This window comes from Lissotriton vulgaris, chromosome 6 (genome assembly GCF_964263255.1).
Source record: "Lissotriton vulgaris chromosome 6, aLisVul1.2, whole genome shotgun sequence".
Classification (NCBI taxonomy): Eukaryota; Metazoa; Chordata; class Amphibia; order Caudata; family Salamandridae; genus Lissotriton; species Lissotriton vulgaris.
In genome coordinates, this window is record NC_141694.1 from 1,781,246,979 (window position 1) to 1,781,272,508 (window position 25,530).

The following is a 25,530-nucleotide window of genomic DNA, read 5'->3' on the forward strand; positions in this document are numbered from 1 at the left end:
ACTGAAATTGTTCTCTTCTAGGATCTTGAGGGGGCTGCTGCTGCTGCTGCTGGGGCCAGGAGGAACCGCCACTTGGACTGCCTCCCTGCCTGGAGGGCCAGTGAGCTGGCCCCTGGCCCAGCCTTGCCCCCCTGCCTACCTAAGGACCTTTGCTGGGACCCTGCCCTGCTGAGGGCAGCTGGAAGCGCTGTGCTGGTGTTCCCTGCCTGGGAGCACGTTGGACTTTCCCTGGAAGCGCTTTGTTGGCCTTTTGGCGCTTGAGAGCGCTTTATTGATTGTCCTAGCGCTGGTGAGCGCTTTTGTGCACAGCCGGTGCCCACCCGGCATTTGGCCGCCTGATCTGCCGATTCGCGGCACGTAGCGAGTGCCACCTCGCTTCCTTGTTAATTTATCGAGCCGGTGCCCACCCGGCATTGCCCCGTACTTCGCTGTTGTGAATACCTCGAGGGAACCCACTCCTCGGGTACTGGGAGCCCGCCTGCCTACCTGGAACGGGCCGCCGCGCTGCCCGCGACGACCCGGAAGTATCTGGCCGACCGGCCAATAGCAGCGCGGCCCCTGAGAGGCCGACCGGAAGTCCCGCCTACAACCAGGCAAGCGAGGAAGAGAGAGGCGCCGCCGGCGGGGCTCCGAGGACGAGGAGCCCCGCGCTGCAAGCGAGGAGAGCCGGCAGTGTTCCTGCCCCCGCAGCACCAACGAAGTACCGGTGAGTGCGGGGACAGGGTTCTTTGTTCCTCGAGCGGCCCCGATTGGCAGAGGGCCGCTCCGACGCTGCTGCATTCTTGTGTGGAGCCCTGTGAGGGCTCCGGGGGCATTTCCACATTCGAGTCTCCCGAGGAGAGACTCCAACGAGTGGGCCATTTTTGTGTGAAGCCCTGCGAGGGCTCTTGGGGCATTTCCATTTTCGAGTCTCCCGAGGAGAGACTCCAACGAACGCCCGCAGTGGGTAGTTTAGAGCCCATGAGAGGTTCTTGAGGGCCCTTTCATTGATTTAGAGCGCTGGAGCTCTATTTGCAGATTTGTTTGGAGAGTCCCTGAAAGGCTCCTTGCCCACCTGGTTCTTGAGCCCACGAGGCTCCAACGTTGGCATCCTTGCTATTTACAACTGTCCAGCACTTAGTGGACAGTTGCTACGTTTAGGCTGGGTGTACGTTTTGGCTTATTACAGCCTGCCCTGACTTTGGACACAGGGACTGCCACCGGTTGTGGCTCATGTGAAGTTTTGCGCAATTGCTTGTGCTCGCACCGCTGAATGTGTTCTGAACCGCCATGTGTCTTTCCTTGCATACACCGCTGAATGTAGGTACTGCATCATGTGTTGTCTTGTGCTCGCACCTCTGAATGTGTTTGGATCCATCATGTGTCTTTCTTCCCTACACCGCTGAATGTTAATGCATCATGTGTAATGTGCCTATGCTTATACCTCTATATGTTAGTGATTCCTAGGTGGTTGCTTTTCTCCTAGTACAGGTGTTGCTAGTTGAGGTCTTTTGTTCCCTGCGCAATAGTTGCCTAAGGTGGTTAGGGTTGCGTAGGAGGTTCTGATGCTCTACCAGTGATTACTGGTTGTGTGTTAATTTGTGATACACGTTTATTTTGATTCTAAAAGTATTCTATGTGCTAATTACTATTCCTAAAAAGTGATGATTCCTGACAGTGGTCCAGGTGGCCCTGTCTTGTAAATATCCCCCTTGTAAATTCTGCCCGTGCCTGTTGGCACAGTGTAACAAAATGTATGTTTTATCTAATGTGTTTCTGATATAATACAAAGGCTATTTTTCTATAACCTTGTGTGGAGTTTTCCTTTGTGGTGGGCCTTGGGTGTTGTTACTGAGTGCGCGCGCAAACACTTAACCTACATAGCCTCCAAGTTTAGCCTTGACTGCTCGCGCCACGTTACCTAGAGGGCGAGAGAGGGGTTATCTTGGTGTGTGACTCCCTTGCCCTGACACTTAGAAATGGCGATCCCTGACTGACCTCGACGCGAGTCTTGGCCGGCCAGGGTCCCGGTTCTAACACATGCCTTTTGACATTTTTTGCCGTTTATTACATTTGGTGTTGTAATCTTAATGGATTTACAAGTATGCGTTGTTGCTGTATTTGAAATGCTTCTCTATGTGACGGCGTGATATTGATTTTCGATGTAGAAACTGGCGTGGTATGACCCTGTCATGGTGCCGGTTTCGTAGTTAAGGCTTTTCGTTGTAAAGCCTTCGTTAAAGAGGATGTTTCCCCTTAAAGCAGCCCTCATCATCAGCCCGAGAATGATAAGACCCTTTTCAGCACCTCTACAATAAATTAGTTCAGTGGAAAAGGAAAGTAGATTCATTCTTTAGATTTTTCCATACAAGCTCTATAGGACTGCTGATTCTGTCTGGTATTCCCAAGGCTTTCATCATTTACTGATTGACAAGTGGCACAAGTTGCCGACCACATTCCCCTGAGCTGTCCTAAAGATGTTTTCAGACTATGGGAGATAAGTATATTCAATAGCCCACATTGTTTAACAAATATGTGAATTTGTGTCCAACGTAGCCTCCAGCCTCACTATTTTTTGTGCGTTTAATGAATAAGAGGCAACCCAGTAACACTGGGAAACACAATGATACAAGGAGACAATGGTCCCTTGTAGGGTATGTGTGAACCTCAACTTTCTCTGTAATTATTCATAAGCATTCAATGATTGGTTTTGTATTGTATTAAATTACTTATTTGCAAAAACAAAAGCAAAATTATTTAATGTTTTTAAAGGCAAAATGGCGCTCCCAACTACACAACTGTGCAGTGATAGTGAAATGAGTGAGTATATATTGTGGAAATGTTATACAGTATGTAGGTGTTGGAGGAGATACTTAGGGGATAATTACGATGTCGGGCAGGCGGCCAGCGGACAGCTCGTCTGTGGTGGTCCGCCCACATCTGCTGCTGCGGTCCACCTGCCACACTACGATGCATGCTATTGACTTAGCTGGAGATTCACTTTTGCAGTGCTGAACATCTCTATGACCTCCAGTCCCTGATATGGATGGCGCTGCGCTAGCATTTCCTTGGTAGTGAACTGCACCTTGCCTGGGGGGCCCCCGCCTCTGGCGCCACCGCGACCTGGTGTCGTTGTGGTGCACCCTCTTTGCTATAGTGTTTTCCCCTAACATACTGGGACTTGAATAGCTCACTTGCTGATGGCCTGCGTATCCCTGGGCCCTCAGACTGCAAAGATCGTCCTATTGGTGCACATTGAGCCTGTGGACTTACATAACCTTTACGTCCATTACTATAGGGAGGACTGATAAAACCCAACCTCACCTCACTTTTGAGGCGCGCAAATCCTCTAAGTCTTCACAGAGGACGGCCTTGGAATCTGAAGCGACACCCGGCTGTGGTGTCTCCCACCCTTGAGACAACGGTGCTGGCCTTGCAGCGCAGCGTCCATAGAGGAGACGATGGCTGCCATTAACCACCGATTAGATCATATGTCGGTATATGAAGTAGAACAGCGCATGTCTGCGACGGAGGATAGCCTGAGTGAGGTTACCGAGAAGATGCTGAATATGGGGGAGGTCCTATCTCTTATTCAGGCTAAGAATGAGGACTTGGAGGCCCGTTCCCAGCAAAATACTATTTGGATTACGAGACGTCCGGAATCCAGGAATGTTGGCAAGATGAAGCTATTTGTGGAGAACTTGGTCGAAGATATCTTTGGTACTGAATAGCTATCCCCCATGTTCCTCGTCAAGTGGGCGCACTGATCCCTTGCTGCGCGGCCTGTCCCAGTCGCTCCCCCTCGCCCAATTGTAGCGCGCCTGTTGAATTACAGGGACCGTCATGCTATTTTACGTATGGCCTGCGACAAGGGTAATATTGTGCATCAGGGTAACTCTCTTTTGTTCTTTCCCGATTTTACAGTTGCTGTGAAGGCCACAAGGAGGGAGTTTACCGCTGTTAAAAAGTTTTTACACTTTGAAGGAGTTCCCTACTCTTTCTATACCCTGCCCACCTGCGTATTGGTCCTGAGGGGGCCTAAAAAATATTCACCAACCCTAAAGCTGGCCTGGAACACGTTAAACATCTGAAGCTGGTGTGGCGAGAGTCTCAGGTGCTTTTGGACAATGAGGAATAGTGAGGGCCTGATTGTATTTGAAATGTGGTTCTGTTGACAATCTCCATATAATGCTGTGATGTTGTTTCTAACAGTTACTTTTTTTTCAGGTTGTCATATTTAGATGTCACTACCTCAACAAGTTTCTCTCTGGCCGGGGGCTGGAGGACACAGTGTTATAGTGTGTCAGGCATAGCTCCCAGATATGCTCAGCCACCTCTTACTAGCTAGCAGGCTAGGCGCGTTCTGACGCCCTCCACATGGGAGTACCCCATCTGTGATTGTTTGTTTTATTTGGTTGGTTGGGTTGGACAGGGCTGGGCTAGCTTTGGTGAGTTGGAGACTCTGAAGTGGATGGGCGCCTGAGGGAGAGGGTTGCGATTGGGTTGATTGGCACTTCTTTTCTTAGATGTCGATGTATTCACCTTTTTATCCATGTATGTGGACACATATTCCTGATTAATCCATTTAGGGAACCTGTCATGACCGTTAGACTTAATGAGTCGTAATGTGAAGTTCCTAACATGGAATGTTCGTGGCCTGAACATTCCCCATAAAATTAGATCTGTATTAGCCTACCTGGTTAGGATGAATGTGCAGATAGCTTTTCTTCAAGAGACGCATCTTACAAAACATTCTGGTGAGTCTGTGGGTGCACGCAGGGCTGGGGTGCAAGTGGCATCCTCCTATTCTACCTATTCACGTGGTGTGATGATTCTGGTTAAACGTGGGGTTCCCGTCACTGTTATACGGGCCGAAACGGATGAACATGGTCGAGTGGCATTGGTGCACAGCAGATGGGTGGAGTAAGTCTATTTCTGGTAAATGTGTAACGCGAAATATTGATGACCCAGCCTTCTTTGTGAATGTTTGGCACCACATTCCGGGGTTTCCTAAAGTGGAGATTGTCTGGGGAGGCGGCTTCAATTTGTGTTTGGATCTGGCGATGGATTGTATGGGACAGGGACTCCAGCAGCCTAGGAATGCATCAGAGGTCCTCCTGGGACTGTTGGAAACAGGTGGGATGCATGATGAATGGTGGTTGCGGCACCCTGGAGTGCGTGCGAGTATGTTTGTCGCCTTTGTGCATGGGACGTGTACATGCCTGGATCTGTGGATTGCCACCAAGGCTGCTTGTACATGGGTAGTCAGGATTGACCAGATATCTCGCACACTGTCAGATCATTCCCCAGTGTTTTTGGAACTCCAGTTACCTGCATGTGAGAGACCTCCATTTGCATGGTGTTTGCAACTCACTTCATTGACAGACTCTTTGAGCACACTGTTGGGAAGGCCACCCAGAATTATTTTCATGAGAATGAAGTCTCGGTGGACAGCACTGGCCTCTTGTGGGAGGCGTTCAAGGTGACTATTAGGGGGGTATGCATGGGAGCACAGACTGGTGCACTGCAGGATCTCTGGCGCAGAATTCCTAAATTGGCAGAGGAAATCTCCAATCTCGATCGGGCATATGAGACAGACCCATCTCCTGTGACATTATCTGCCATACGAAAGCTAGTGATGGAACACAATGATACAGTGGATCAAGAATTGGTTCACATGTCCAGACGATGCACAGCACTGTATTATGGGGAGGGGGTAGGCCTAGCCGCTCGCTGGCACAGAAGCTGGCAGCGCTGCGAAGTCAAGAATGCATTACAGAGATGCACCCGGGATTAGCGAGGCTTTCCTTGATTTCTATTACAGACTTTACAAGTGCAAGTCTTGAGTCCCTGAGGCAGACATACACTCCTACCTCGATGATGTTGCCCTCGGCTGGCTATCTTTGCAACACAGAGAATAGCCTACACAACCTTTTAACATAGAGGATGTAAAACTTGCTAGTATGTCCCTTCCTACATGTAAGGCCGCGGGGCTAGATGGGCTTCCCAGCGAGTTTTATAAAGCTTACCTTGATGACCTGGCCCGAGGCTTCTAGACGTTTATGCGGAGGCTTACGATGCTGGACATCTTCTACCAACCTTGAAGGTGGCCCTTCTGGTTATGCTTTTAAAACCTGATAAGGCTGCTAATCGCTATGATTCTTACCAGCCTCTGTCAATTATTAATATCAATGCCAAGATCCTAGCGAAGATGATTGCTATCCGGCTGCAGCCCCTGGTCCCCCTTTGGTTATCCCTGACCAGTCGGGGCTTGTGCCTGCTAGGTCTACCACTCACACTTTACGCACGGTTTTTGGTACCTTACATTACTTTGACCCCGACTTCCAAGCGGTGCAGTGCTGCTGGATGCGGCGAAAGCATTTGATTCCCTTCAGTGGGACGATATGTTCACTGTTTTAACCAGAATGGGCCTTCCACTGTTCTTCCTTAAATGGATTAGGGTGTTGTATACGTTGCTAGAGTGCGAGACAATGGCTGGGTGTCTTCGGCCTTCCCAATAGGCAGGGGTACATGGCAGAGCTGCCCCCTATCGCGGATCCTTTTCGCTCTAGCACTGGAGCCCCTGGTTGGCAAATTGCTCCTGTTGCAAGCATCAGCTGTGTTGTGTTTCAGGCAGTGACCTCTTGTTGTCTCATTATACGCAGATGACATGCTACTTTATGTGCGCAGCCGAGACCTACCTGCCTGAATTACTCCACAAGTACGTAAAATTCGATGGCTATTCTTGGTTAGCATTCAACTGGGCTAAATGGACGGTGTTTCCGCTGACAGCTGGCACGAGTGAAGTTGAGCTAAACTTCCCTCTGACTTGGACCTGGTACCGGGTGAAATACTTAGGGATCTGGCTGCATAGGGAACTCGACCAGGCAATCTCCATGAACTATGGACGGGTTGTAACACAGATCACAGACAGGGCGGAGCGGTGGTCTAGGCTGTCGCTGTCGTTTGCTGATCATATTGCAGATCTGAAAATGTCTATATTACCCAAATTGTTATATGTTCGGCTAAATTGCCAAGAGGGCACAGCTAGATTACCTGTATGCCCCAAAGCTCCCTACTGCTGCACATCCGGACATTTTGGTAGCTCCGGAGCACATCGCTCTACGAGCATTGGAGACTGTGGGTGTCACGCAAATGGGGGACCCATATAAACGTGGTCCGTTCCGCTCACTCCAGTATGTACAGGCGGGTCATGAGTCTGGGATTTACCTTCGTGAGACTGCGGCAGGCGGTCAGGGCCGTTTACTCTAATTATCCCACTGAACCACAAACACTCAGATCACTGCAGGTGGTGCTGACTGGGACAGAACGCAAGGGCCTGATCACCAGGCTGTATGATGCGTCACAGCGGGAAAGGGAACAGGGGAACCACCCTTCATATCTCAAATTAAACACTACGCTGGGGTTTGAGTTACCGCTAGATCACTGGAAAGTTTGCTGCGAGCTGACTGGGTGCCTCACGGTGAACTATAATTTGTGTATTATTCATTTAAAAGTTTTGCACCAGTGCAGTTACGCAGATTCGGCCGGCGGGACACAGCTAATTGTGTACCTTGCGGGCAGGTTGGCGCTGATTGTCTACACCTGGTGTAGGAGTGTGATGGGATAGCTGAGTTATGGGCCAAGGTTGAGTGTGTGCTTTCAGATATTGTGCTGGAGAGCATGCGGTGTGAACCGGAAGTGTGCCTGCTGGGCAGCGTGAAGTATCTCATGTCCTGCAACAGGTGGTTGGTCGCTGTTTTGACCCTGCTGGCTAAGCATGCTGTGGTGCAATGCCAGGGTGCAAAATCCATGCCCACTGTAAAGAAATGGATAAGAGATTCAATATATTGCAGGGAACAACTGGAAGTGTATGCGTAGGAGTTGCCGGAGGCCTCACGACCCAAAGACCTTTAGGCTCCACTAACTGTGTATTTATTGAGCCACCCTGCTGTGTGATTTGTCTTACTTCTTTACGTGATTTCTTCCCTCCTGTGTCTGGCCAGGACTTATTGGACTTGGAACTATCTCTTATGGACTACCACTCATATGTGCTCACATGTTTTATTGGATCCCACAATTGTATGATGCAACACTGTTCAAGTGCCGGGATGGGTGGAGGGGGCACAGTTGTTTTGTATTCTCTATGTTATACACAAAAAGTGGCTGGTATCAACACATGTGAGGATTGTATTACTGCACCCGAGCCTTGGGGCTGTGTGTATACATGTTGCAAGCCTGTCAATAAACAAATATATAAAAATATATATTTTTCACTTCAGTTGCCTTTCCTTAAATTTGTACAACAGATCCCTGCAGGGGGACTCTAATCCTCAGAATCCTGTGCATCAGGAGCCGCCACAATGACCCTTGACCTCCTGCTTGCGCCTGGAGGAGCTAAAGATGGACCCGTGCCTCCCACAGTGCGGGACAACAGAAGCCTGCAGGGGGGCTCTAATCCCCAGTTACCTTTGCGGTAGGAGCCGCCACAGCGATCCATGACCTCTTGCACAAACCTGGAGGCGCTTAAGAGGGGCCAGTGACTCCCACAGCATGGGACGCACACGGGCCTACCCGGGCCGTGCCCAGGCAAAGCCCGGGGCAATTGCGGGCCTGTCTGTGTCAGTCAGCGGCAGGAGGAGGCAGGGCTCGGCCTTCCCTCTTTAATGAGCGTTCTGGCAATGACTTTTATTCATCCACCTTTTGTTGATACTTCATTATTGGTATGCAGAATTTTGATTTTAGTTTGGGTGTTCTCCACATGTTCATGGGGAAAAGGAAACAACCGAGTTCTGCCTTAGCGAAATCTCCTCCTGCAAAAGCACGGCAGTCCATCATGAATTTCTTAACAGGGGTAATGGGGGCCATTGAGAAGCTAATTTTAAGCATGGAGGAAACTTTAACTACTTGCTCTGAGAGTGGCAGTGGACCCCACACTTATATATATCTTCTTCAACCTAGGACCAGTTACCTGGAATTGCAGCCCACAGGTCTAGATACTGCAATGAAGAATGAGCCTGACCAAAACCGAACTCTTGTTTCACTGGGCACCTCGAATCCTATCCCCCACCTAAACGGCCCAAAATTCAAAATACATTCTGTTAAGACCAGCACAACACCATGTGATGGGAAATTAAAGGTTACAAAAAGGGTAGTTGTATCAAAACCGGTCTCTAGCTCAAAACTGCATTGATAGATCTTTTTGAATCTTCTGTGTGTAGTCTTACAGATCGACTTAAAGCTGTTGAAAGTGCTGTGTTACCATGTGCAGAAAGATTGGATTCAGTGAATATGCACACTGGGAATGGGAGGGTTGGGCCAACTGATTACTGTAGTACTGATGGTGCTGCTTTTAGAATGCTTATACCCCCCCACAGTACAGCAACATATTATGGGGATAAGTGAGGTGCCCCTTCAACCACTCCAACCCCTTCACAAAGTGTCAACTACAGTGACCCAGGCACAGCGCGCTCCTCCTGTGTATGAGGTATGTGCTCATAATACAGTTTAATACCTGTGCGGGGAGTACAGCCCTTGCACATCCCCCGCCTGCCAGGGATCCACTAGACCTCCCTCCTGATGTCACCCTGTATGTGTTCATCTTGGCAAACGTTCCACCTATAGTGCCTCCGCACCATGAATCATGGGACTCATTGAGAAATAAATATCTAAATTGGATACATTATAAAGTGGGGTTGGGGGAAAAACTTTTTGCAGAATTCAAGATGGCCGACGGGTTGGGTGGGTCGGAAGGGGTACCAAAGTGCCTCAAGGTGATTGTGTGGTGCTCTCCTTCAAATCCCAGGACAGGTTAATGACATATTGGGTCAGCAAATGTAATGCCCTGAACCCAAAAACAAATTAAAGTCCTGCTGTTTGATTTTTTTATAAGCCCCCTAGGCAACTCTTCTGTCAGCCAAATGCTTTGACGCAACGACTCCCCACAATTCAACGCACACTACAACAACCACCCACTAAGTTAAACTATGTAAATCTTCCTGTGTATTCGGTTCCAACTCCCAATAGGTTTGACGCTCTTTCCAGCCTTACTGGGGTAGATTGACTAAACGAAAAAGCATTGGTGGATACCACATTGCAAAATCCCGGTTTTGCAAATCTGATTTCTGTTAACAATAAACAGCAAAGGATGAGTTTTAAAGTCCTAACGATTGCGGAACAATCCCCACCAAACAAGGAGTTAGTTGTGGACTTTATGTCTCCAAATTCAAATAACATCACAGCTCTATCTTGGAATGTAGGCTAAAATCCAAAGCTGACTTCATTGTTTGCTTACAAGAAACTTGGGTTCTTGATCCATGTCACTGCAAAGGTTTTAAAACTTTTAATTCTCCGGCCATTTCATCAAGATATGGTAGAAACAAGGGCGGTCTCTGGATATATATGTGTCAAATAAACTAGCCTCCTCTAATGTAAATCTTAAAACACCTAGCACTTGTTATCAAATTGTTTGTATTAATTTTTCTGTATCCTATAAACTGATTTTAGTTAATTTTTACAATAACACTTGCGATGCAGATATATTGGTTGTATTAGCTTTACTTTACATCAATTTGGAATCCATTCTTTTGAACGGGACTGGTGATAAAATCCTAATTTGGGTGGGGTTTTCAACATTCAACCTTGTAAATTGCCATCCAAAAGTATTTGCGGCACAACCTCACTATTAAATAAAAAGGTCACTTATTTCGTACATTCAGACAATGGTCAGAGGCTTAACAAGCTTATTTTTAAATGTAATCTAGGCTTTAGTAATTAATTGGGCAAAAGCTCTACTGAGGTACTTTGTACGTTTGATGGCACTATGGGTAACACTATCTTAGACATTCTGCTTTTCCCTAATCGTTATACAGCAACAGACACTAATTTTACATTACATGATTGTACAATGAGGGACCATTACCCTCAGAGCCCAGCGCTAAACCCTGGATTAGCAAAAGGCCAAAGGGCCTGTCACCGCACTCTAGCTGTGGAGAACCCAGAGCTCTTTCGAATGAATGGTTACACTTTACGTTGGTCTAATATTAACCCAACTGGCTTCTTAGAGCACTTAAGTAAGCAGCAACAGAGTGCTTTTGATGTTTGTCTGGATAATTGGGTGGATGCTTCTGTTATCATGGAGTCTTTCAGCCAAATTACCAGAGCTAATAAAATGTGGTTAACATCCAAGCAGAAAACAGGAATGGCAAAGAAGAAGGGTAGGTTTGACCAGGCATGCATTAAGACCCACAAAAATTTATGAAGGAAAAAATTGGTCCAGAGATCCTGGGTCTGGATATGAATGCCTTATGTTTTGGAGGGGTTTTGCTCGAGACTCTGGACCTGTCCAGCCTCAGAAGTAAAGGATGTGTGGAAGGTTTTTGAGCAAGTATTCCTCCTTTTCAAATACATATATTCTCCCCCATAGATGGGTCAATATTCTCTTTTGTTTTTTTGTTTTTTGGATTTTTTTGAAGACAGCACAAAAACAAATTAGTTGATATAAAGATGATTATTTTTATTTTGTGTTTTGCACTCCATTTCATCCAATTCACTCATTTATCTTTTTTCATATTATTTTTGATGATTTTTTGTGTTTAAACAGAGAGAATGGACAGCTGACACGTGTTTCGCCTTGTTTGGCGAGTAGAGCTAGGGCATTCTCAAGGCTCTTGAAAGAGTAGAGTAGGGAGATATAAGAGGAAATTCATAAAAACTCCTATTAAATAACATGACGGACACCAATCAAGTGTGAAGTGAGAGAGTTAAAAAATATTTTGTGTGTTGTATGATAACTCATAGTCCCCGAAAGTGCCAAAGAAAAAAAAAAGAAAGCCTCATTTTCTTAAAAATGTTACAGACATAGTTTAAAAAGATCAATGATAGGCTCAATTGATGATAGGGGCTCTGAAAAACAATCCTAGGACAAGGAGGAGGTCCAGAATTGGAGACAGGAATATAGGGGTACCCTAAAAAATCTTTAAAAAGCCCTAAAAGAGAAACTGTATGAGGTGAGCATGGGAATTACAACGTGGTTGTTACAACGACTGTGTTGTAATTCTGCATACCATTACCCAGCAAGTCGTAACAACAGCTTGCAGAGGGGGGCGCTGGATGTTGGAAAAGTCTAATTTACTATTCCAACCCCAGTCTTTGCGGACACTAGGGAAGGTGTTGGATTTTGAAGCCAACACCTTCTCCAACACCTTCTTCCTCCTCCGCAAGTCGGGTCATTGTTCTGACTTGCGGAGTAATGGTATGCAGAATTATAACACGGTCGTTGTAATGACCGAGTTATAATTCCCTGTAGGGAAAATGTTTTGTGGTATCAACTCTCCATTTTTTACTGAAGATGATAAAACAAAAATAGAGGCTGCAGTGACTGAAGAGGATTGGGTAGCACATGTTTCCACCCTATACTCAGCCACTACAGATTGTATCATCTATGATCTTGTTTCATCTTTTCCGGTAGATCCCCAAACACTCTCTCCTGTCCCTGATTGGTCTGCTCTAAATTTCACGCTGGAAGAGGTTTCCCTTGCTATTAGTTCAAGTAGAGGAAATAAAGCTCCTGGACCGGATGGGGTTTTGATTGACATGTTTAAAACTAATATCAATCTTCGGGCCCCCCTTCTTACCCATGTTAGATCTTATCAGAGTGTGGGGAACCCATTGTCATGGGCAGAGTCTCAGATTTTGCTATCAAAAAGGTGATAGCAACTGGCCAGCCCACTATAAACCAATCTCTTTACTAGATTTGCTGGTAAATGTGGTTGGCCGTATTCTGTTGGCCAGACTACAAAGCTTGGCAGATTGCTATAATAAAATCTCTGACTTACAATATGGATTCCAACTAGGAAATGGCACCATGGAGCAAGCTAATAATTTGAATCTGCTAATGGGTAAATATGCGAATGCCAAAAGTGGCAACCTGTGCATGTTTTTTGTTGATTTATCATCAGCTTTAAATTGTGTAATCCACGAAAAGTTGTGGTTTGTAATGAGCTCAATGGGTATTTATTGTAATATTATTAAATTCCTAAGACACTTATAATCAAACAGCTATGCAAGGGTACGTTTGGGTATAAATGGTGAGTGAACATGCCCCTTTAGAATTGAAAAAGCGGTTCGCCAAGGGTGCGTATTGGCCCCTTTTTTATTGAACCTGTATATTAATGATCTGGGCAACAAACATGCAAGTACGAGCATGGATCTGCCACAAGTTAAGCATCAGCCACTACCCGTTCCGCTTTATGCGAATGACACTGTACTTCTGGCGAGCACCCTTCTGGCTCTGCAGAGTCTTCTTGACAGTTTTGTCATTTTTATGGAAAGTTTAGGGTTATGAATAATATCTGTAAGACATTGGTCATGAAAGTGGGTCGTAATTCAACTAAATGCCACAACATTTTTATAAGAAATAATATTTTACCTTTAACTCCGACCTTCTCCTATTTGGGGATTTTATTTGACTTTGAAGGGAATCTGAAAAGTGCTATTAACTCGAGAAGATTGCAAATTGTTAAATCTATCATGGCCCTTCGTAATTTTGCAAGGAAATTGGGGAATATCCAACCGAAAGAAATGCTAACCATATACTATGCACATTTAGAACTTTTACAATGTATGGTTATGAAATATGGTGACATGCTAATGTTGAATCACTACAGGTGTTGGAAAATGCCTTTTAAAAAAATCTTTTAGCACTCCCTTCTAGCTGTTCAAACTTTGTATGTCACTCTGAACTGGGAGCTAATTACTTAATAGATTTGATCAAGATTCAGCCAGTCCTGCTTCATCTGGAATTGTATGATCAATCTGAATCTTTAAAAACCATTTCGAGGAAAGCACTAAAAACAGAGGGGCATATTACCAAGCAATAGCGATAATTATCGCTATTGCTTGGTTAGAGACAAAAATGTACTGCTGAGCTGCGGCGATTTTTATCGCAGATAAACCTTGGTATTACCAAGGTTTATCGCAAATGCGATAAAAATCGGCCGCAATGCATGAATATCGCTGAAAAGTCAGCGATATTCATGCATTACCGAGCTAATGCTCTTAGCCATGTTATCCACCTCCCATTGGATAACATGGCTAAGAACTGCTCAGGGCAGGTGTTAGCTTTTGGAGATATTCGCGCTTAGCGCGAACATCTCCAAAAGTTGGTAATAGGAGATAGCGATGTTAGCGACTGTTTCCAGTCGCTAACATCTTGGCACGCCCACTTTGCATGTCATTAGTGATAAATATCACTGACATGCAAAGTGGGGCCCAAGATGGTCGCTATCTCCTACTAGCTGTCGCTAACTGGTGTTAGCGACAGCTAGGTAATAGGGAGATAATGTTATCTCCGCTTTCTTGGCTTTTAAAGCCAAAAAAGCGGAGATAAACCCCCTTGATAATATGCCCCAAAGTCTTTAAATAAACTGGAGGTTTCGAGATTGTGTGTGGAATTGGTCAAACCAACTGTACAACAGAACCAAATGGTTTTTAACCACCTTTTCCAAGTAACTGTCGCTTTTTACTGTTTTTAATGCCCAGCAAAGAGTTTTTTTAACACCCTTTAGGCTAAATCTATTCCACAGCCTGATAAGCTTCCCGACTGCTAACAATTGGTCCAATAATCTACTGTTTTGCCTCTGTGCTAATGTGTCTAAACAATCAACCATACATATAGTGTTTTTGTTTAAGTTTTATATATATCTGAGAAGATATTTTATTCCACCTTTATTGAAATTTTTCAATTTTAAACAATGCAGGCCGGCATTTTTATACTTGCAACTTTTTTACATTGCATCGCATTTGGGGATGCAGTGCATGCAACGAAATTAGTTTTATTTATTTATATGTTTACTTACCTGTAAACCTCCATAATCCATAGATTACTAGCCCCCACCATGCCCCTCCCTTTCCCCACGTCACCGCCAGGCAGATACTCCCACTACCGACCGCGGCTGGCCAGACCACCACCAATATAAAAAAAGGATCTAAAAGCACAAATATTTTTGTCCTCCCAAAGCACACTTTCTCATAGTCATCCCCTGCTCTCAAGAGAACTTCTTTGTGTTTGGATATGCCCTTTGGGAAAGAACAGTACACCTTAATTCATAGCAAAGTTAGACAGTGGCAAAAGGGGGTGACCCTTGTTTTCATTCTACATGCCATAGTGAGCAGACAAAAATAGTGAATGACATAACAGACCAATTGATAAAGAGGACTGCCTTACAATCCGTGTATCTAATATATATGTGATTTTGCTCAAATTAAACATTCTTGACTAATGCCAGACCTAAAAAAAACAGCATTGCCAAACCCAAGGGGGCGTGGCATTGGCCATCAGCTTTTTTGACTTTGTCAATGCTTGTTTAGTTTTACCATGGTTTTTTGCAAAACTTTATTGTTTAGTAAAAAGACCCTCATCAAGCTATGAAAAAAACATTAGCTAGAAGCAAAATAGGTATTCTGTTTTAAAAAGCATACATTACCATAGTAGTCCCTTGGACTTAGAACAAATACTTTGTGTATTGATGTGCTCCTTGTTAAATGGCATATTGCAATCACTAACTGTTTGAAGGTGGATAATTATTCGGATAAGTGTGCACCTACCAATAGCAGTAAGGCCACCAATACAATATAGGGCCCAGTCAAGATCTCTATAAAGTATTCCCTTGCTCAGCCCTTGGTAGCTGGCAGCGAGTTGGCAGGCTTAACTTGGAAGATAGTTGTGTAACACATTTAAAAACTCCAATACAGCAATTATTAAGACACAACACACAATAAATATCCAACACCAATTTATAAAAATAGGAAAAAATTTTATCTTGAAAATAACACCAAAATGGCAAATATCCAATGTAGGAAATTGAAGATATGAATTTCTAAAGAAGAAACACTTTCTAGTGCTTAAAAACACAATAGCGCCAAAGTGTGGCAACTGTTCATGCTTGACTCGGACAAAGTCAAAGTTTGAGGTCAACTGGAATGGAGACTTGGTCAGATACACTAAGTGGGAGGCCTTGGTCAAAATTTTACCTTCGCACTCAAAACCTTTTCTAGAGGATTTTCTCTCAATGTCGAGCAGGCCGCTCCAGCAGTCGGGATTCCCTGCGGCTTCGCCAGCTTGGTTCAGTGGAAGCTATCTGTCAACTCCTGGAAGTCCAGGCCGGATCACGTTGGGTTTAGTCGTCCTGACTCTCACTGTCGGGTCGTTCACCTTATGGAGCTTTTTGCAAAGTTCTCCAAACTTCAGGAGGCGCTCTTGAAGTGTCTTCGGATAGTTCAAAGTTGCCAGAAACGGAATCCAAGGTTCCGGAGTCTCTGAGTTGCTTCCCGGAAGTTGAAACTACATCTCCTACATTGCACATGGCCAAATTCTTTTAAAGTCCAGCTCAAGGTAGTCAGATATATTATACTTGCTGGAGAAGATGCAGGTGGAGCTCTTTTAACCTGTTGCTTTCACATGGTCCACTCCTCTTTTTGAACCAAGGCAAAGTTCTTAGGGCTGTAGTTCCTCAGTGTGCAACAGGTGCAATCATGCAGATTTATTGGTGAAGGCCAGGGTCCTATTGGGCAGTCCTTTGTCTTGTAGTATCAGGCTGAGAATCTGAGAACATATGCAGCTCTCCCATATTTATTGAGTGTTGTGGGATGATTATAGGCGGGCACCCTTGACTAGTGGGTACAGGGTGCCACCCAAAAGAATGACAGCTTCCTCCAAAGTGTGTCATAATATTTTCCCACAAGGCACTGTATTGCAAAATTCAAGATGGAGACATTTTCTCCTTGGGTTAAGATCTGGCTAAGCCAACCTACTGGTATTGCTCATTGCCCTTAATACTCCTGATCCAGACCTCTACCAATTCCTTTCCAGTGGCTACCATCTGTCTGGGAGCTACAGAAAGAGGGGGTAGGCATGGCTTGCATCCTTCCTGTCCTGCTCTCATTGAACTCCAGTTTTGTTGCCCAGCCCCCTTCCTGCCTGCTCTTTGCCGCTCTCCCCCGATCAGATATCATTTGTCTATATGCAGGCCATTTATCAGCTCATCAGAGCAATTTGGCTAAGCCTGTCACATGCTGGCCAACCAGGAAAGGCTACTAGAAGGCTGGATTTTGGCTTACAGAAAAGAAACTTCTTTTCTGCACTAGTTAACATAAATCCCCCACGGGTAAGTTGGATTTATCATTACTATCTTTTAAGTCCTTGCAATATTATTTTAGCTCACTCCTGTCAATACTTATACTTTATTACAGTATTCCGACGTTATCCTATGGAGCTAACAAGATACAATCGGAAAAAAACTAAATGTGTAGTTTTTCCCTCACAGGGGCATACAAAACATTGTTTAAAATGTTTCTTCTTATTTTTACATGGGACCCTACCCTGGGGGCACTGTTAGTAGACCTTAGGGGTGCGTAATATAAGGTAGTTTAATTCTTTAGAAGTACCTTTAACTCCAAATTCGAATTTGCATATAATTTCAATTTAAAAGCAGCTGTAAAACTGGGCTGACTTTTAAAATTCCTGCAGGCAACACAGCAGTGCCCACTTGAGTGTATTATATCTGCAGAGCCTCTAAACCTACATGTCCTGCCTTATACTATGGACTTACAGGTAGGTTGTTAGTACCCATTGTAATTAACCCTAATTAGCATATACCTTTTAATCAGAGCACCAGCCCTGGGCCTGGGTAGAAGAACCCAGGGCACGGTCAGAGTTAGGTACCTCCAGTATCAGTCAAAATAAATCGGATAATCAGGGCCAAAAGGATTACTTTCTCACACTATGGGGCTGATTCTCATGTCAGATGGACTGGAGTCTGTCTGACATCGGTCAGGAACTGGAACTGAATGACCTCTTGCCGTTGGTTCCAGACCTACAAGTAGGATGCTGGAATCCTATTCGGTTGCACTCCTACAGTTAACAATGGGAGCATGAATTGCAAACGGACTGCATGCTCGCATTGTTAAGTGCAGAGGGGCAGTTCATCCCTGCACCCTGTGGCATGATCCCCAAGGTGCCTGCCACCAGGTGCAGGGATCAATAGGAGGCAACATCGGTGTGCCCCATCAGCCGCTATTCGACAGACTCACACCCATGGGGGCCCTGCTAGGGGCCCCCAAAGACAATTTCCCAATGCCTTTCTGTGTCTGAAAGGCCGGCACAGAAACGAGCAAGTCCAGTGTGGTTAGGATGGCTCCGACTGATGGACAGGGCCATTCCTAACCGCATCAGACTCGGGCCCTAAGAGTTAAGCTAGCCAATGGCTGAAGTGGGCTGAACCGTTGCCTCATGCATTACGCTGTAGGTGGTGGAAGAAAAATTTGAGTGACACAATAACAGACCAATGGATGAAGAGGGATGTATAAAAGTCTCTCTAAGTAAACGCCTTATACATACTTTTTTAATAACATCTAAATGTTTTGGCTAACACTAGACCTCAAGTAAAATAAGCATTGTCAAAGTAAATATGTTTGTGCACTGGGTGCCCGCCTTTTGGCCTTGTCAATGCTTGTTTTGTTTTGACATAGTTTTTGCAAAATTTTATTTTTGAGAAAACTGCCATGCCCTGATCAATCTAAAAATAAAAACTGGCTAAAAGTAAAAATATGTTTTGTCTCTAAAAGCACATCCTGCTATAGTAGGCTTAAGATAACTGCTTTGTATGTATATGTGCTCCTTCTGAAAGGCAGAATACCATTGCTCACAGTAAAGTAAGCCAGTGGCTGAAAGTGTTCTGAACCACTGCCCCATACCGTGGCTGAATTGGGCAGTAGAAAAATGTGAATGGCACAAAAGTAGATCAATAGATGATGAGGACTGAGTAAAAGGCCTTTTGAGTAAGCATAATACACATATAATTTTATTGCAATCAAAACACCTTGTCTACCGCCAGACCTAAACTAAGACGAAGCATTAACAAAACCATTTGTTGCCTGCCGTTTTGCTTTAGTAATGCTAGTTTTGTTTTGTCATAGTTATTGCAAACCTTCATTGTTGGGAAGCTGCATGCCATCATCAACATAAAACAGAAAATAAGCTAAAAGCCAACAGGCTGAAAGCCATTGCGTGAAGCTACTTCGTGTGTAGATGTGCTACTTGTGAAAGGGCAGAATTCCGTCACTCACAGTAAAGTTATGGGGCCTCATTTATGAGGCCTTGCGTCAGTTTTGGGCTGCTGATGCGTCACTTTTTGTGACGCATCGGGGGCGTAAAACATGCGCCTTGTTGCGCCATATTTAAAAAGTGACGCATCTAGGTAGATGCGTCACTTTTTAAACCCCTGCGCCACATTATACCTGCGTCAGGTATAATGTATGCAGAGGGGGCGTTCCCCCGCAGAAAGCCTCGTAATAGTGACGCAGTGAAATCTATGAGATTTCACTGCGTCACTTTTAGGATGCTGTTGCGTCAAAATCTTGCGCCTGCCTCACAGCAGGCGTAAGACTGACGCAAGCCCTTTCACATGGGGCTTTCCCCAGGTGAAAGGACGCATTGCTGGAGTTGCGTCACTTTTGTGACACACTCCAGCAATGCGTCACTTTTGCGCTTACAGATGCATCAGAAATACTGACGTATCTGTAATTCCTTGCGACATGATGCGTCATACATTAAATATGACGCATCATTGGTGTCGCAAGGAGTGCGCAGTGAAAAGTGACGCATCGCTGTATTCACGCAGCGGTGCGTCACTTTTCATAAATGAGGCCCATGGAGTGGCTGAATTGGTCTCACCTATGGGCCCTCACTGTATGCTGTAATAGATGGAAGAAAAATGTGAATTACACAACAATAGACCAATGAATGAAGAGGTCTGACTGAAAGACGGCTGAAGGTATATTATTCATTTCATTTAACTAAAATCAAAAGGTATTTTCAAATGCCTGACTTAAAAGTGTACTACTGGGAAAGTCACTTCTGGGATCATCTCGTGGCATTAACCGTGTAAGCCGAGTGTGGCCCCAAAGCGCAGGTCTAGAGAATAATGGCACAGGTGCAGCTCCTCTGTTGGAGTGGTGGAGCGTCGCCCCGGTTAAATGTCTCCGAGGCCTGAGGTAGAAGATAAAATGTCCATTTATTACCACTTTTTTTCCAGCCTGCCGTCTTGAACCGAGAGTCAGGACAGGGCTGGGCTTAGTGTGAGCAGCAGCAGGCAGAAGGGGGGGGGGGCTGTATGTGCACCTATCAAAGTGCGCGTGTCCCTTTGGACGGCTTTAACGCAACAAGAGGCAAGGCATGTGCACTTTGCAACCTCTAACCGAGCTGTGTTAAGAAGTCAGGCTAGTGAAAGTGCAAGAGCGGCCTCCAGAGCGCTGAGGAGCGCCGAGACAGGCCGCTCCCTCCAGTCAAGGGCCTGACCGCACGCTGGTGAGAGCAGCACCAGGATTGGTCAAGGGAGTTGCTGGGGCCTGTACTGCAGTTGTGGCAAGATCTGTAGTGAGGAGGTCCTGTGGTGAGGTGAGTGTTTTATTAATATATTTTAATTGTATTTGTATGCGCCCGTTTATTTATATATTTTCTCTTTTTTTTAACACACGTATGTGTGCCCCACCTCCCAATAGCTACCAGCCACCACTGTAATGGCACCTCTGCTCCCTTACTCTTCAGGATATCCACAATAAATATGGATCAAGTGATGAGTGTGTATTCACATACTACAAGAAATTTATGAGTAGACTGGCCTTCAGAACATCTCCTTGAAGCTCTGACTAACACCTGGTAGTACCGAGGTGGCAGGGTGATCAGTACACAATTATTTCCAGTTGATCAATGTGCTTGTTCTAATTACGTGTCAGAGGGTAGTCCTCATTGTCAAAGACGACTGCTTCACACAGGTGACTGCAGTGTTGGCAATCTGGTGCTGTATGCCAGTGTTCATTATGAATAAAATTAACCAACCTTTGATCTGACATGTGAGCATCCATTCAAAATGAATATTAGCCCCATCACGGAAAATCTTTTATACCTTTTATTGGACTGTTTACACATACACTTTTTCCATAGATTAGCTTGAAGTGGTTCTGAATTAAGTATTTATTGAATCAGAAAAGTCCCTCCATCAAGGGTGTGCTGTTTCAGAATAATATGCACTAACGCACCAAAAATTCTACACAAGTTCTAAAACTTTGGGGGATCTGTGTAACAGAAGTGGCGGAGTGAGGCGTTCGCCATCATGGATTAACGCCTCACTCCGCCACTTCAAAAACTCAAGGCTGCGCCATATTTAAAAGGATATGGTGCAACCTTGCGTTACCCCCTGCGCTGGTGCTACACTTACAAGAGGAGCGCCAAGCAAGGCAACTTTGCACCATGGTGCAAGGGTGTCTGCGTGCTGGGGAGGATTGTTTATGTGTGCGAAGGTGTCCCTTCCTTCAAATAAACAATCCTGAAATGCCATTTTGTCAGTTCTATGTGTGCTGCTTAATGCAGCACACATGGAAGTTACAAAACATAATTATTTTTAAGAATTGTTTATGTCAGTGGGAGGAGGAGCTGGTTCCATAATGACTGCTCGGAGCTGAAGCTCCGTGGCAGCCCCAAGCACAGCTGCAAAGCGCAGTGCTTCATCACACCAAAACCAGCAGGAAAAACTCACTCCTGACATCGGAGGGTTGGGACCGTCTGCCGCTTTGGGCGCCGTTCCCCCAAACTGCTTCAGTGCCATGCAATCGGCTAAAACTAGCCAGGCGATCGTGCCTCAAAATGGTGCATGGGGCGGAGCGGACTGGCTTTTTTCTGTAACAGAGCGTGTGCTGCGAAATCAGAAGTGGGCCCCTGGAAGACTGCATCGGAGGAGCAATGAGACCCGGCGATGCCCCCTCTGCATCTCCAGTGGCGACCTGCAGCAGAAGTGAAGTAGCTGTTACCGATGGTGCAGCCCTGAATCACACGGAGCGACGCAGACTCTCAGCACGCAAGGCAGCAACCACTAAGACCGAGAACAACCCAACGACCCCACACCTGTGAAACTCCATGACACTGTGAGACACAGCAACATCCGGTGAGCACACCGGGAGCCCGTGGTAGTCGGCTCCAGTGTTAGGAGAGTCCCACACACCCTAGAAGCCGCACTGCAGGGGCTGAGAGGCAGTGAGTGGGGGAGCGGAGAAAGCCTCAGGCGATTCAATTTGGGATATTTGCGGACCAGAAGGTGCCTGAATATATCCCCATAATAAACTTTTCTAATATTTCTAAGCAGGATACGCCACGTCCTACACCAAAATGACACCCCCCCCAGGGAAATGCCACCGGTGAGGGAGGAACCTGATGAATTAACTGTATCAAAGGCATTACTGAGAAAAAGATTCACAAAACAAGAGGTAAAACAAAATGCAGAGTCACCGGATTAAACATATCCCCATAATCATTGCTCCTTACCTGGGGCATAGCAAGACCTGTTATTGCAAGGAAAACTCAGGCCCAGGTTTGCCTGACTCTACAATGGCGCCCAGAACCAATATCTGCAGTGTCTGTATGGGGGCCTATTGAGGATTCATTTCTGATGAACCCCTCTTCAGTTTCACTCTCGCCAAGTGGACTGTAGACAAGAACAATGGTTTGTCCCTCAATTCTACAGACTTTGGAACAGTCCCTTGCATCTCTGCTTTTCCCTCTCTTGACCCGGGGATGAGTTAATGGACAAGGCAGTCGGAGCTTCCCTATAACACAAGGCAGCACACATGGAAAAAGCAACATTTCGGCAAGTTAAAATCAGGATTTCCTGGCCTTTAATTTTGGTGCTGCCTCCTATTTACGCTACCCTTGTGAATAAGGGGGCAGCGTCAAAATCAATGGGTGTTTTGTGATGGAACGTCCACTGCAACACCCACTGCTCACCCTTTTCATGCAGAGCATAGCGTGAAAGGGGGTCTTATTTACAAGGCAGCTGCCTTGTAAATAAGTTGAAGCCCCTATCGCCACAGAAACGTCATGATAAGTGACGTTCCCGTGCATTGGCGATAGGGGTTTGTACATATGCCCCTTTTGTTCCTTAAACCCTATGATATCTATTTTTTTATTGTATCACGGTGTGCTGTTAAAGAAATTCAGAATATAGGGCCATTTTTAGCTGTTAAACCACATTGCAATACTAAGCATGCGTTCTTAGTGCTTTCATTTCAAATCAATTGGGCTTACATTTTTTTGACGAAAGAACTGGTCAAAGTTAGTCCATAAGAGAAATTAATAAAGAGCTCAAGATTTGCATACCTGGGTGTAATGGAGCACCTTCGCCCCTGCTCGCGTTGCACCGGTACCATACTTGAAATCCTTGTTCTCGTCAAACCACAGTTGGATGCAACTTTCCCACGACAAAAACATGGCAGTTGCATTAGCTAGGTTCTCCCCACAGATGGAAGCTGAAAACAAGACAATGTTCATTAAAAGCACGCAAGGTTGACCCCTGCTACCACCAGTTTACATTTCCATTCATAATATGGAGTGAAGGGGTCGTGGCTTGCGCGCCGTTGTGTCATGGCGGCTTTTCTTTGAGCTCCGCTTCATCGCGGGACTGCGTTGCTGGGAGCGAGTCTCGTACGCCTGGTCTCCTGTCCTACGGCCGGCGTTATGAATACATGAAGATGCGGTGAGCAGTCTTGATATATTTTCACTGCTCCCGCTGCCTATTTTGACCCCTTTTGCTGCGGCAGTGAATTCCTTCAGCTAAATCACGGGCCCCCGTCATTTTGTGTTCGGCGCTGGCGCTTGCATTCTCCTCAGTGTGGCGGTTTTATTATCCGCAAATTACCATCAAGGAATGCTTCATTTGGGCTGATGTTTTCCCCAAAGACTTTCACACATACAGTTGTGCTCTATAGCTTAGGTGACTGGATTCTTTCTTCATGTGCCACTCACATTTTATGCCAGCATCAACATGTTTTGCAAACCCTGCAAAATTCTACTGCTTATTAAGAGCAAAATTGTGGCTGCGCCTTCATCTCCTAGTGACTGATTGTTTTGATGCCCCATAATTAATGGAGCTTGGTTGAAAGGTCATTAATTACGATAACAATATTTATTTTAGTGCGCCTGCCAGTTTATTTTGGAATAGTTGACTGTCTTCTCTTCCCACCTACTTTCTCATGCGGTGCCAGTTTTTTATAACGGCAGTCTCCTCCTCATAAGCAATATACACAGCTGCCATTTTGGGCTGCGGAGATCGCGTTTACTTCATCTTCATTAACTCTCTGCTGCAAGTTTCTTTCAAGCACAGAAGGTTTCTACTAAGCCATTTTAAATGCATATTACCTACTATTTTGTGGATGAATGTTGAGTCTTTTTGTATATCTCTGCATTTGGAAGTTTTCATTGCTGTGACCTCGTTGACTTCATTTGGAACAAGTTGTTTTTTCACTGCATCGTTGTTTGTTGAGACATTTTATTAAGCTTTTCATCATCGTCTCTCAATTCCTAAGGTGATTTTCGTTTAGTCATTGACATGGCTAACGATCTACAGAGTGCTAGATCGTCCTCAACTGGTACAAAACCAAAAAGACACAAAAATGATCCACCTTCTCCTATACTCTCCTCGCAAAATCCAGTTTTGGACTCTATATTGGAGGAAGTGCGTGGTCTGCAGCCCTTTATGGCCACTACTAATGAACCATTAAAACAGATTGAGGAGAGATGGATGACTATGGAAGCAAAAGTTCTGGATCTTGAACAACGAGTTTGTGACATACAGGATGTCTCTTCAAAGATTCCAGCGTGGGAACAAGAGATTCATAAGTTAAAAATCCACACTGAGGACCTTGAAAATCGTAATCGCAGTAATAACCTACACCTTTATGGTCTTCCGGAGATTATTGAAGGGTCTGACATGGTATCTTTTTTGCAAAAATTCCTCCCAGAACTTCTAGATCTCCAGCCATTGTCAACTCCTCTTAATATACAAAGGGAACATCGTCTAGGCCGTCTCCATCCCACTGCCACTAAACCACGTGGAATCATAATGCTCTTTCTGGAATTCACCGAATTGATGCAAGTCTTGAAAGCTGTTAGACTTAAACGCCGTCTTATTTGGTCGGTCGACAATATCTTCATATCTCAAGATATTTCCAATGCAACAAACGCCTGACGCAAAGAATTTCTGGCTCTACGACCTCCAATGCGACACCTTAACATCCAGTATGGAATTCTCTATCCCTGTCTCTGCAAAATTACACATAATGGATGGTCACGTTCCTTTGACCATCCGGAAAAACTTAAACTCTTTCTCCATTACCTGACATCTTATGGCATGGACACTAATCCATGACTTTTCCTTTTTTGACAAGATTATTAAATTGCTCCCAAATAAACTTGCCTACTTAGAATTTTCTGATGCTCTACATTCTACTTTTACGTGTCAGGTTCTCTGTATCCCCATTTTCCTCTACCTGATACTATAGCTCATGTCCTCTGGCGTCACTATGTCCCTTTCATCTCGATCCCTCTTGTTCTCACAGATCTGGATGATATTCTTTGATCTGTTTGCTGATTTCCTACTTCTATCTCTTTTTTTTCTTCTCTTTTTCTTTCCTTCCTGCTCTTCTAATTTTTCTAACTCACCTTTT

At 45.2% G+C, this 25,530-nt stretch overlaps 1 protein-coding gene across 2 annotated transcripts in view; it reads right to left on the reverse strand.

The window, feature by feature from the left end:
* LOC147709474 (serotriflin-like) overlaps window positions 1-25,530 on the reverse strand; it is a 356,117-nt gene that overhangs the window by 143,986 nt on the left and 186,601 nt on the right. For both annotated transcript variants that reach the window (XM_086925498.1, XM_086925497.1), the window contains exon 5: window positions 23,186-23,334. In XM_086925498.1, the coding sequence (XP_086781624.1) occupies window positions 23,186-23,334 (149 nt within the window). The remainder of the gene's footprint in view (window positions 1-23,185; window positions 23,335-25,530) is intronic.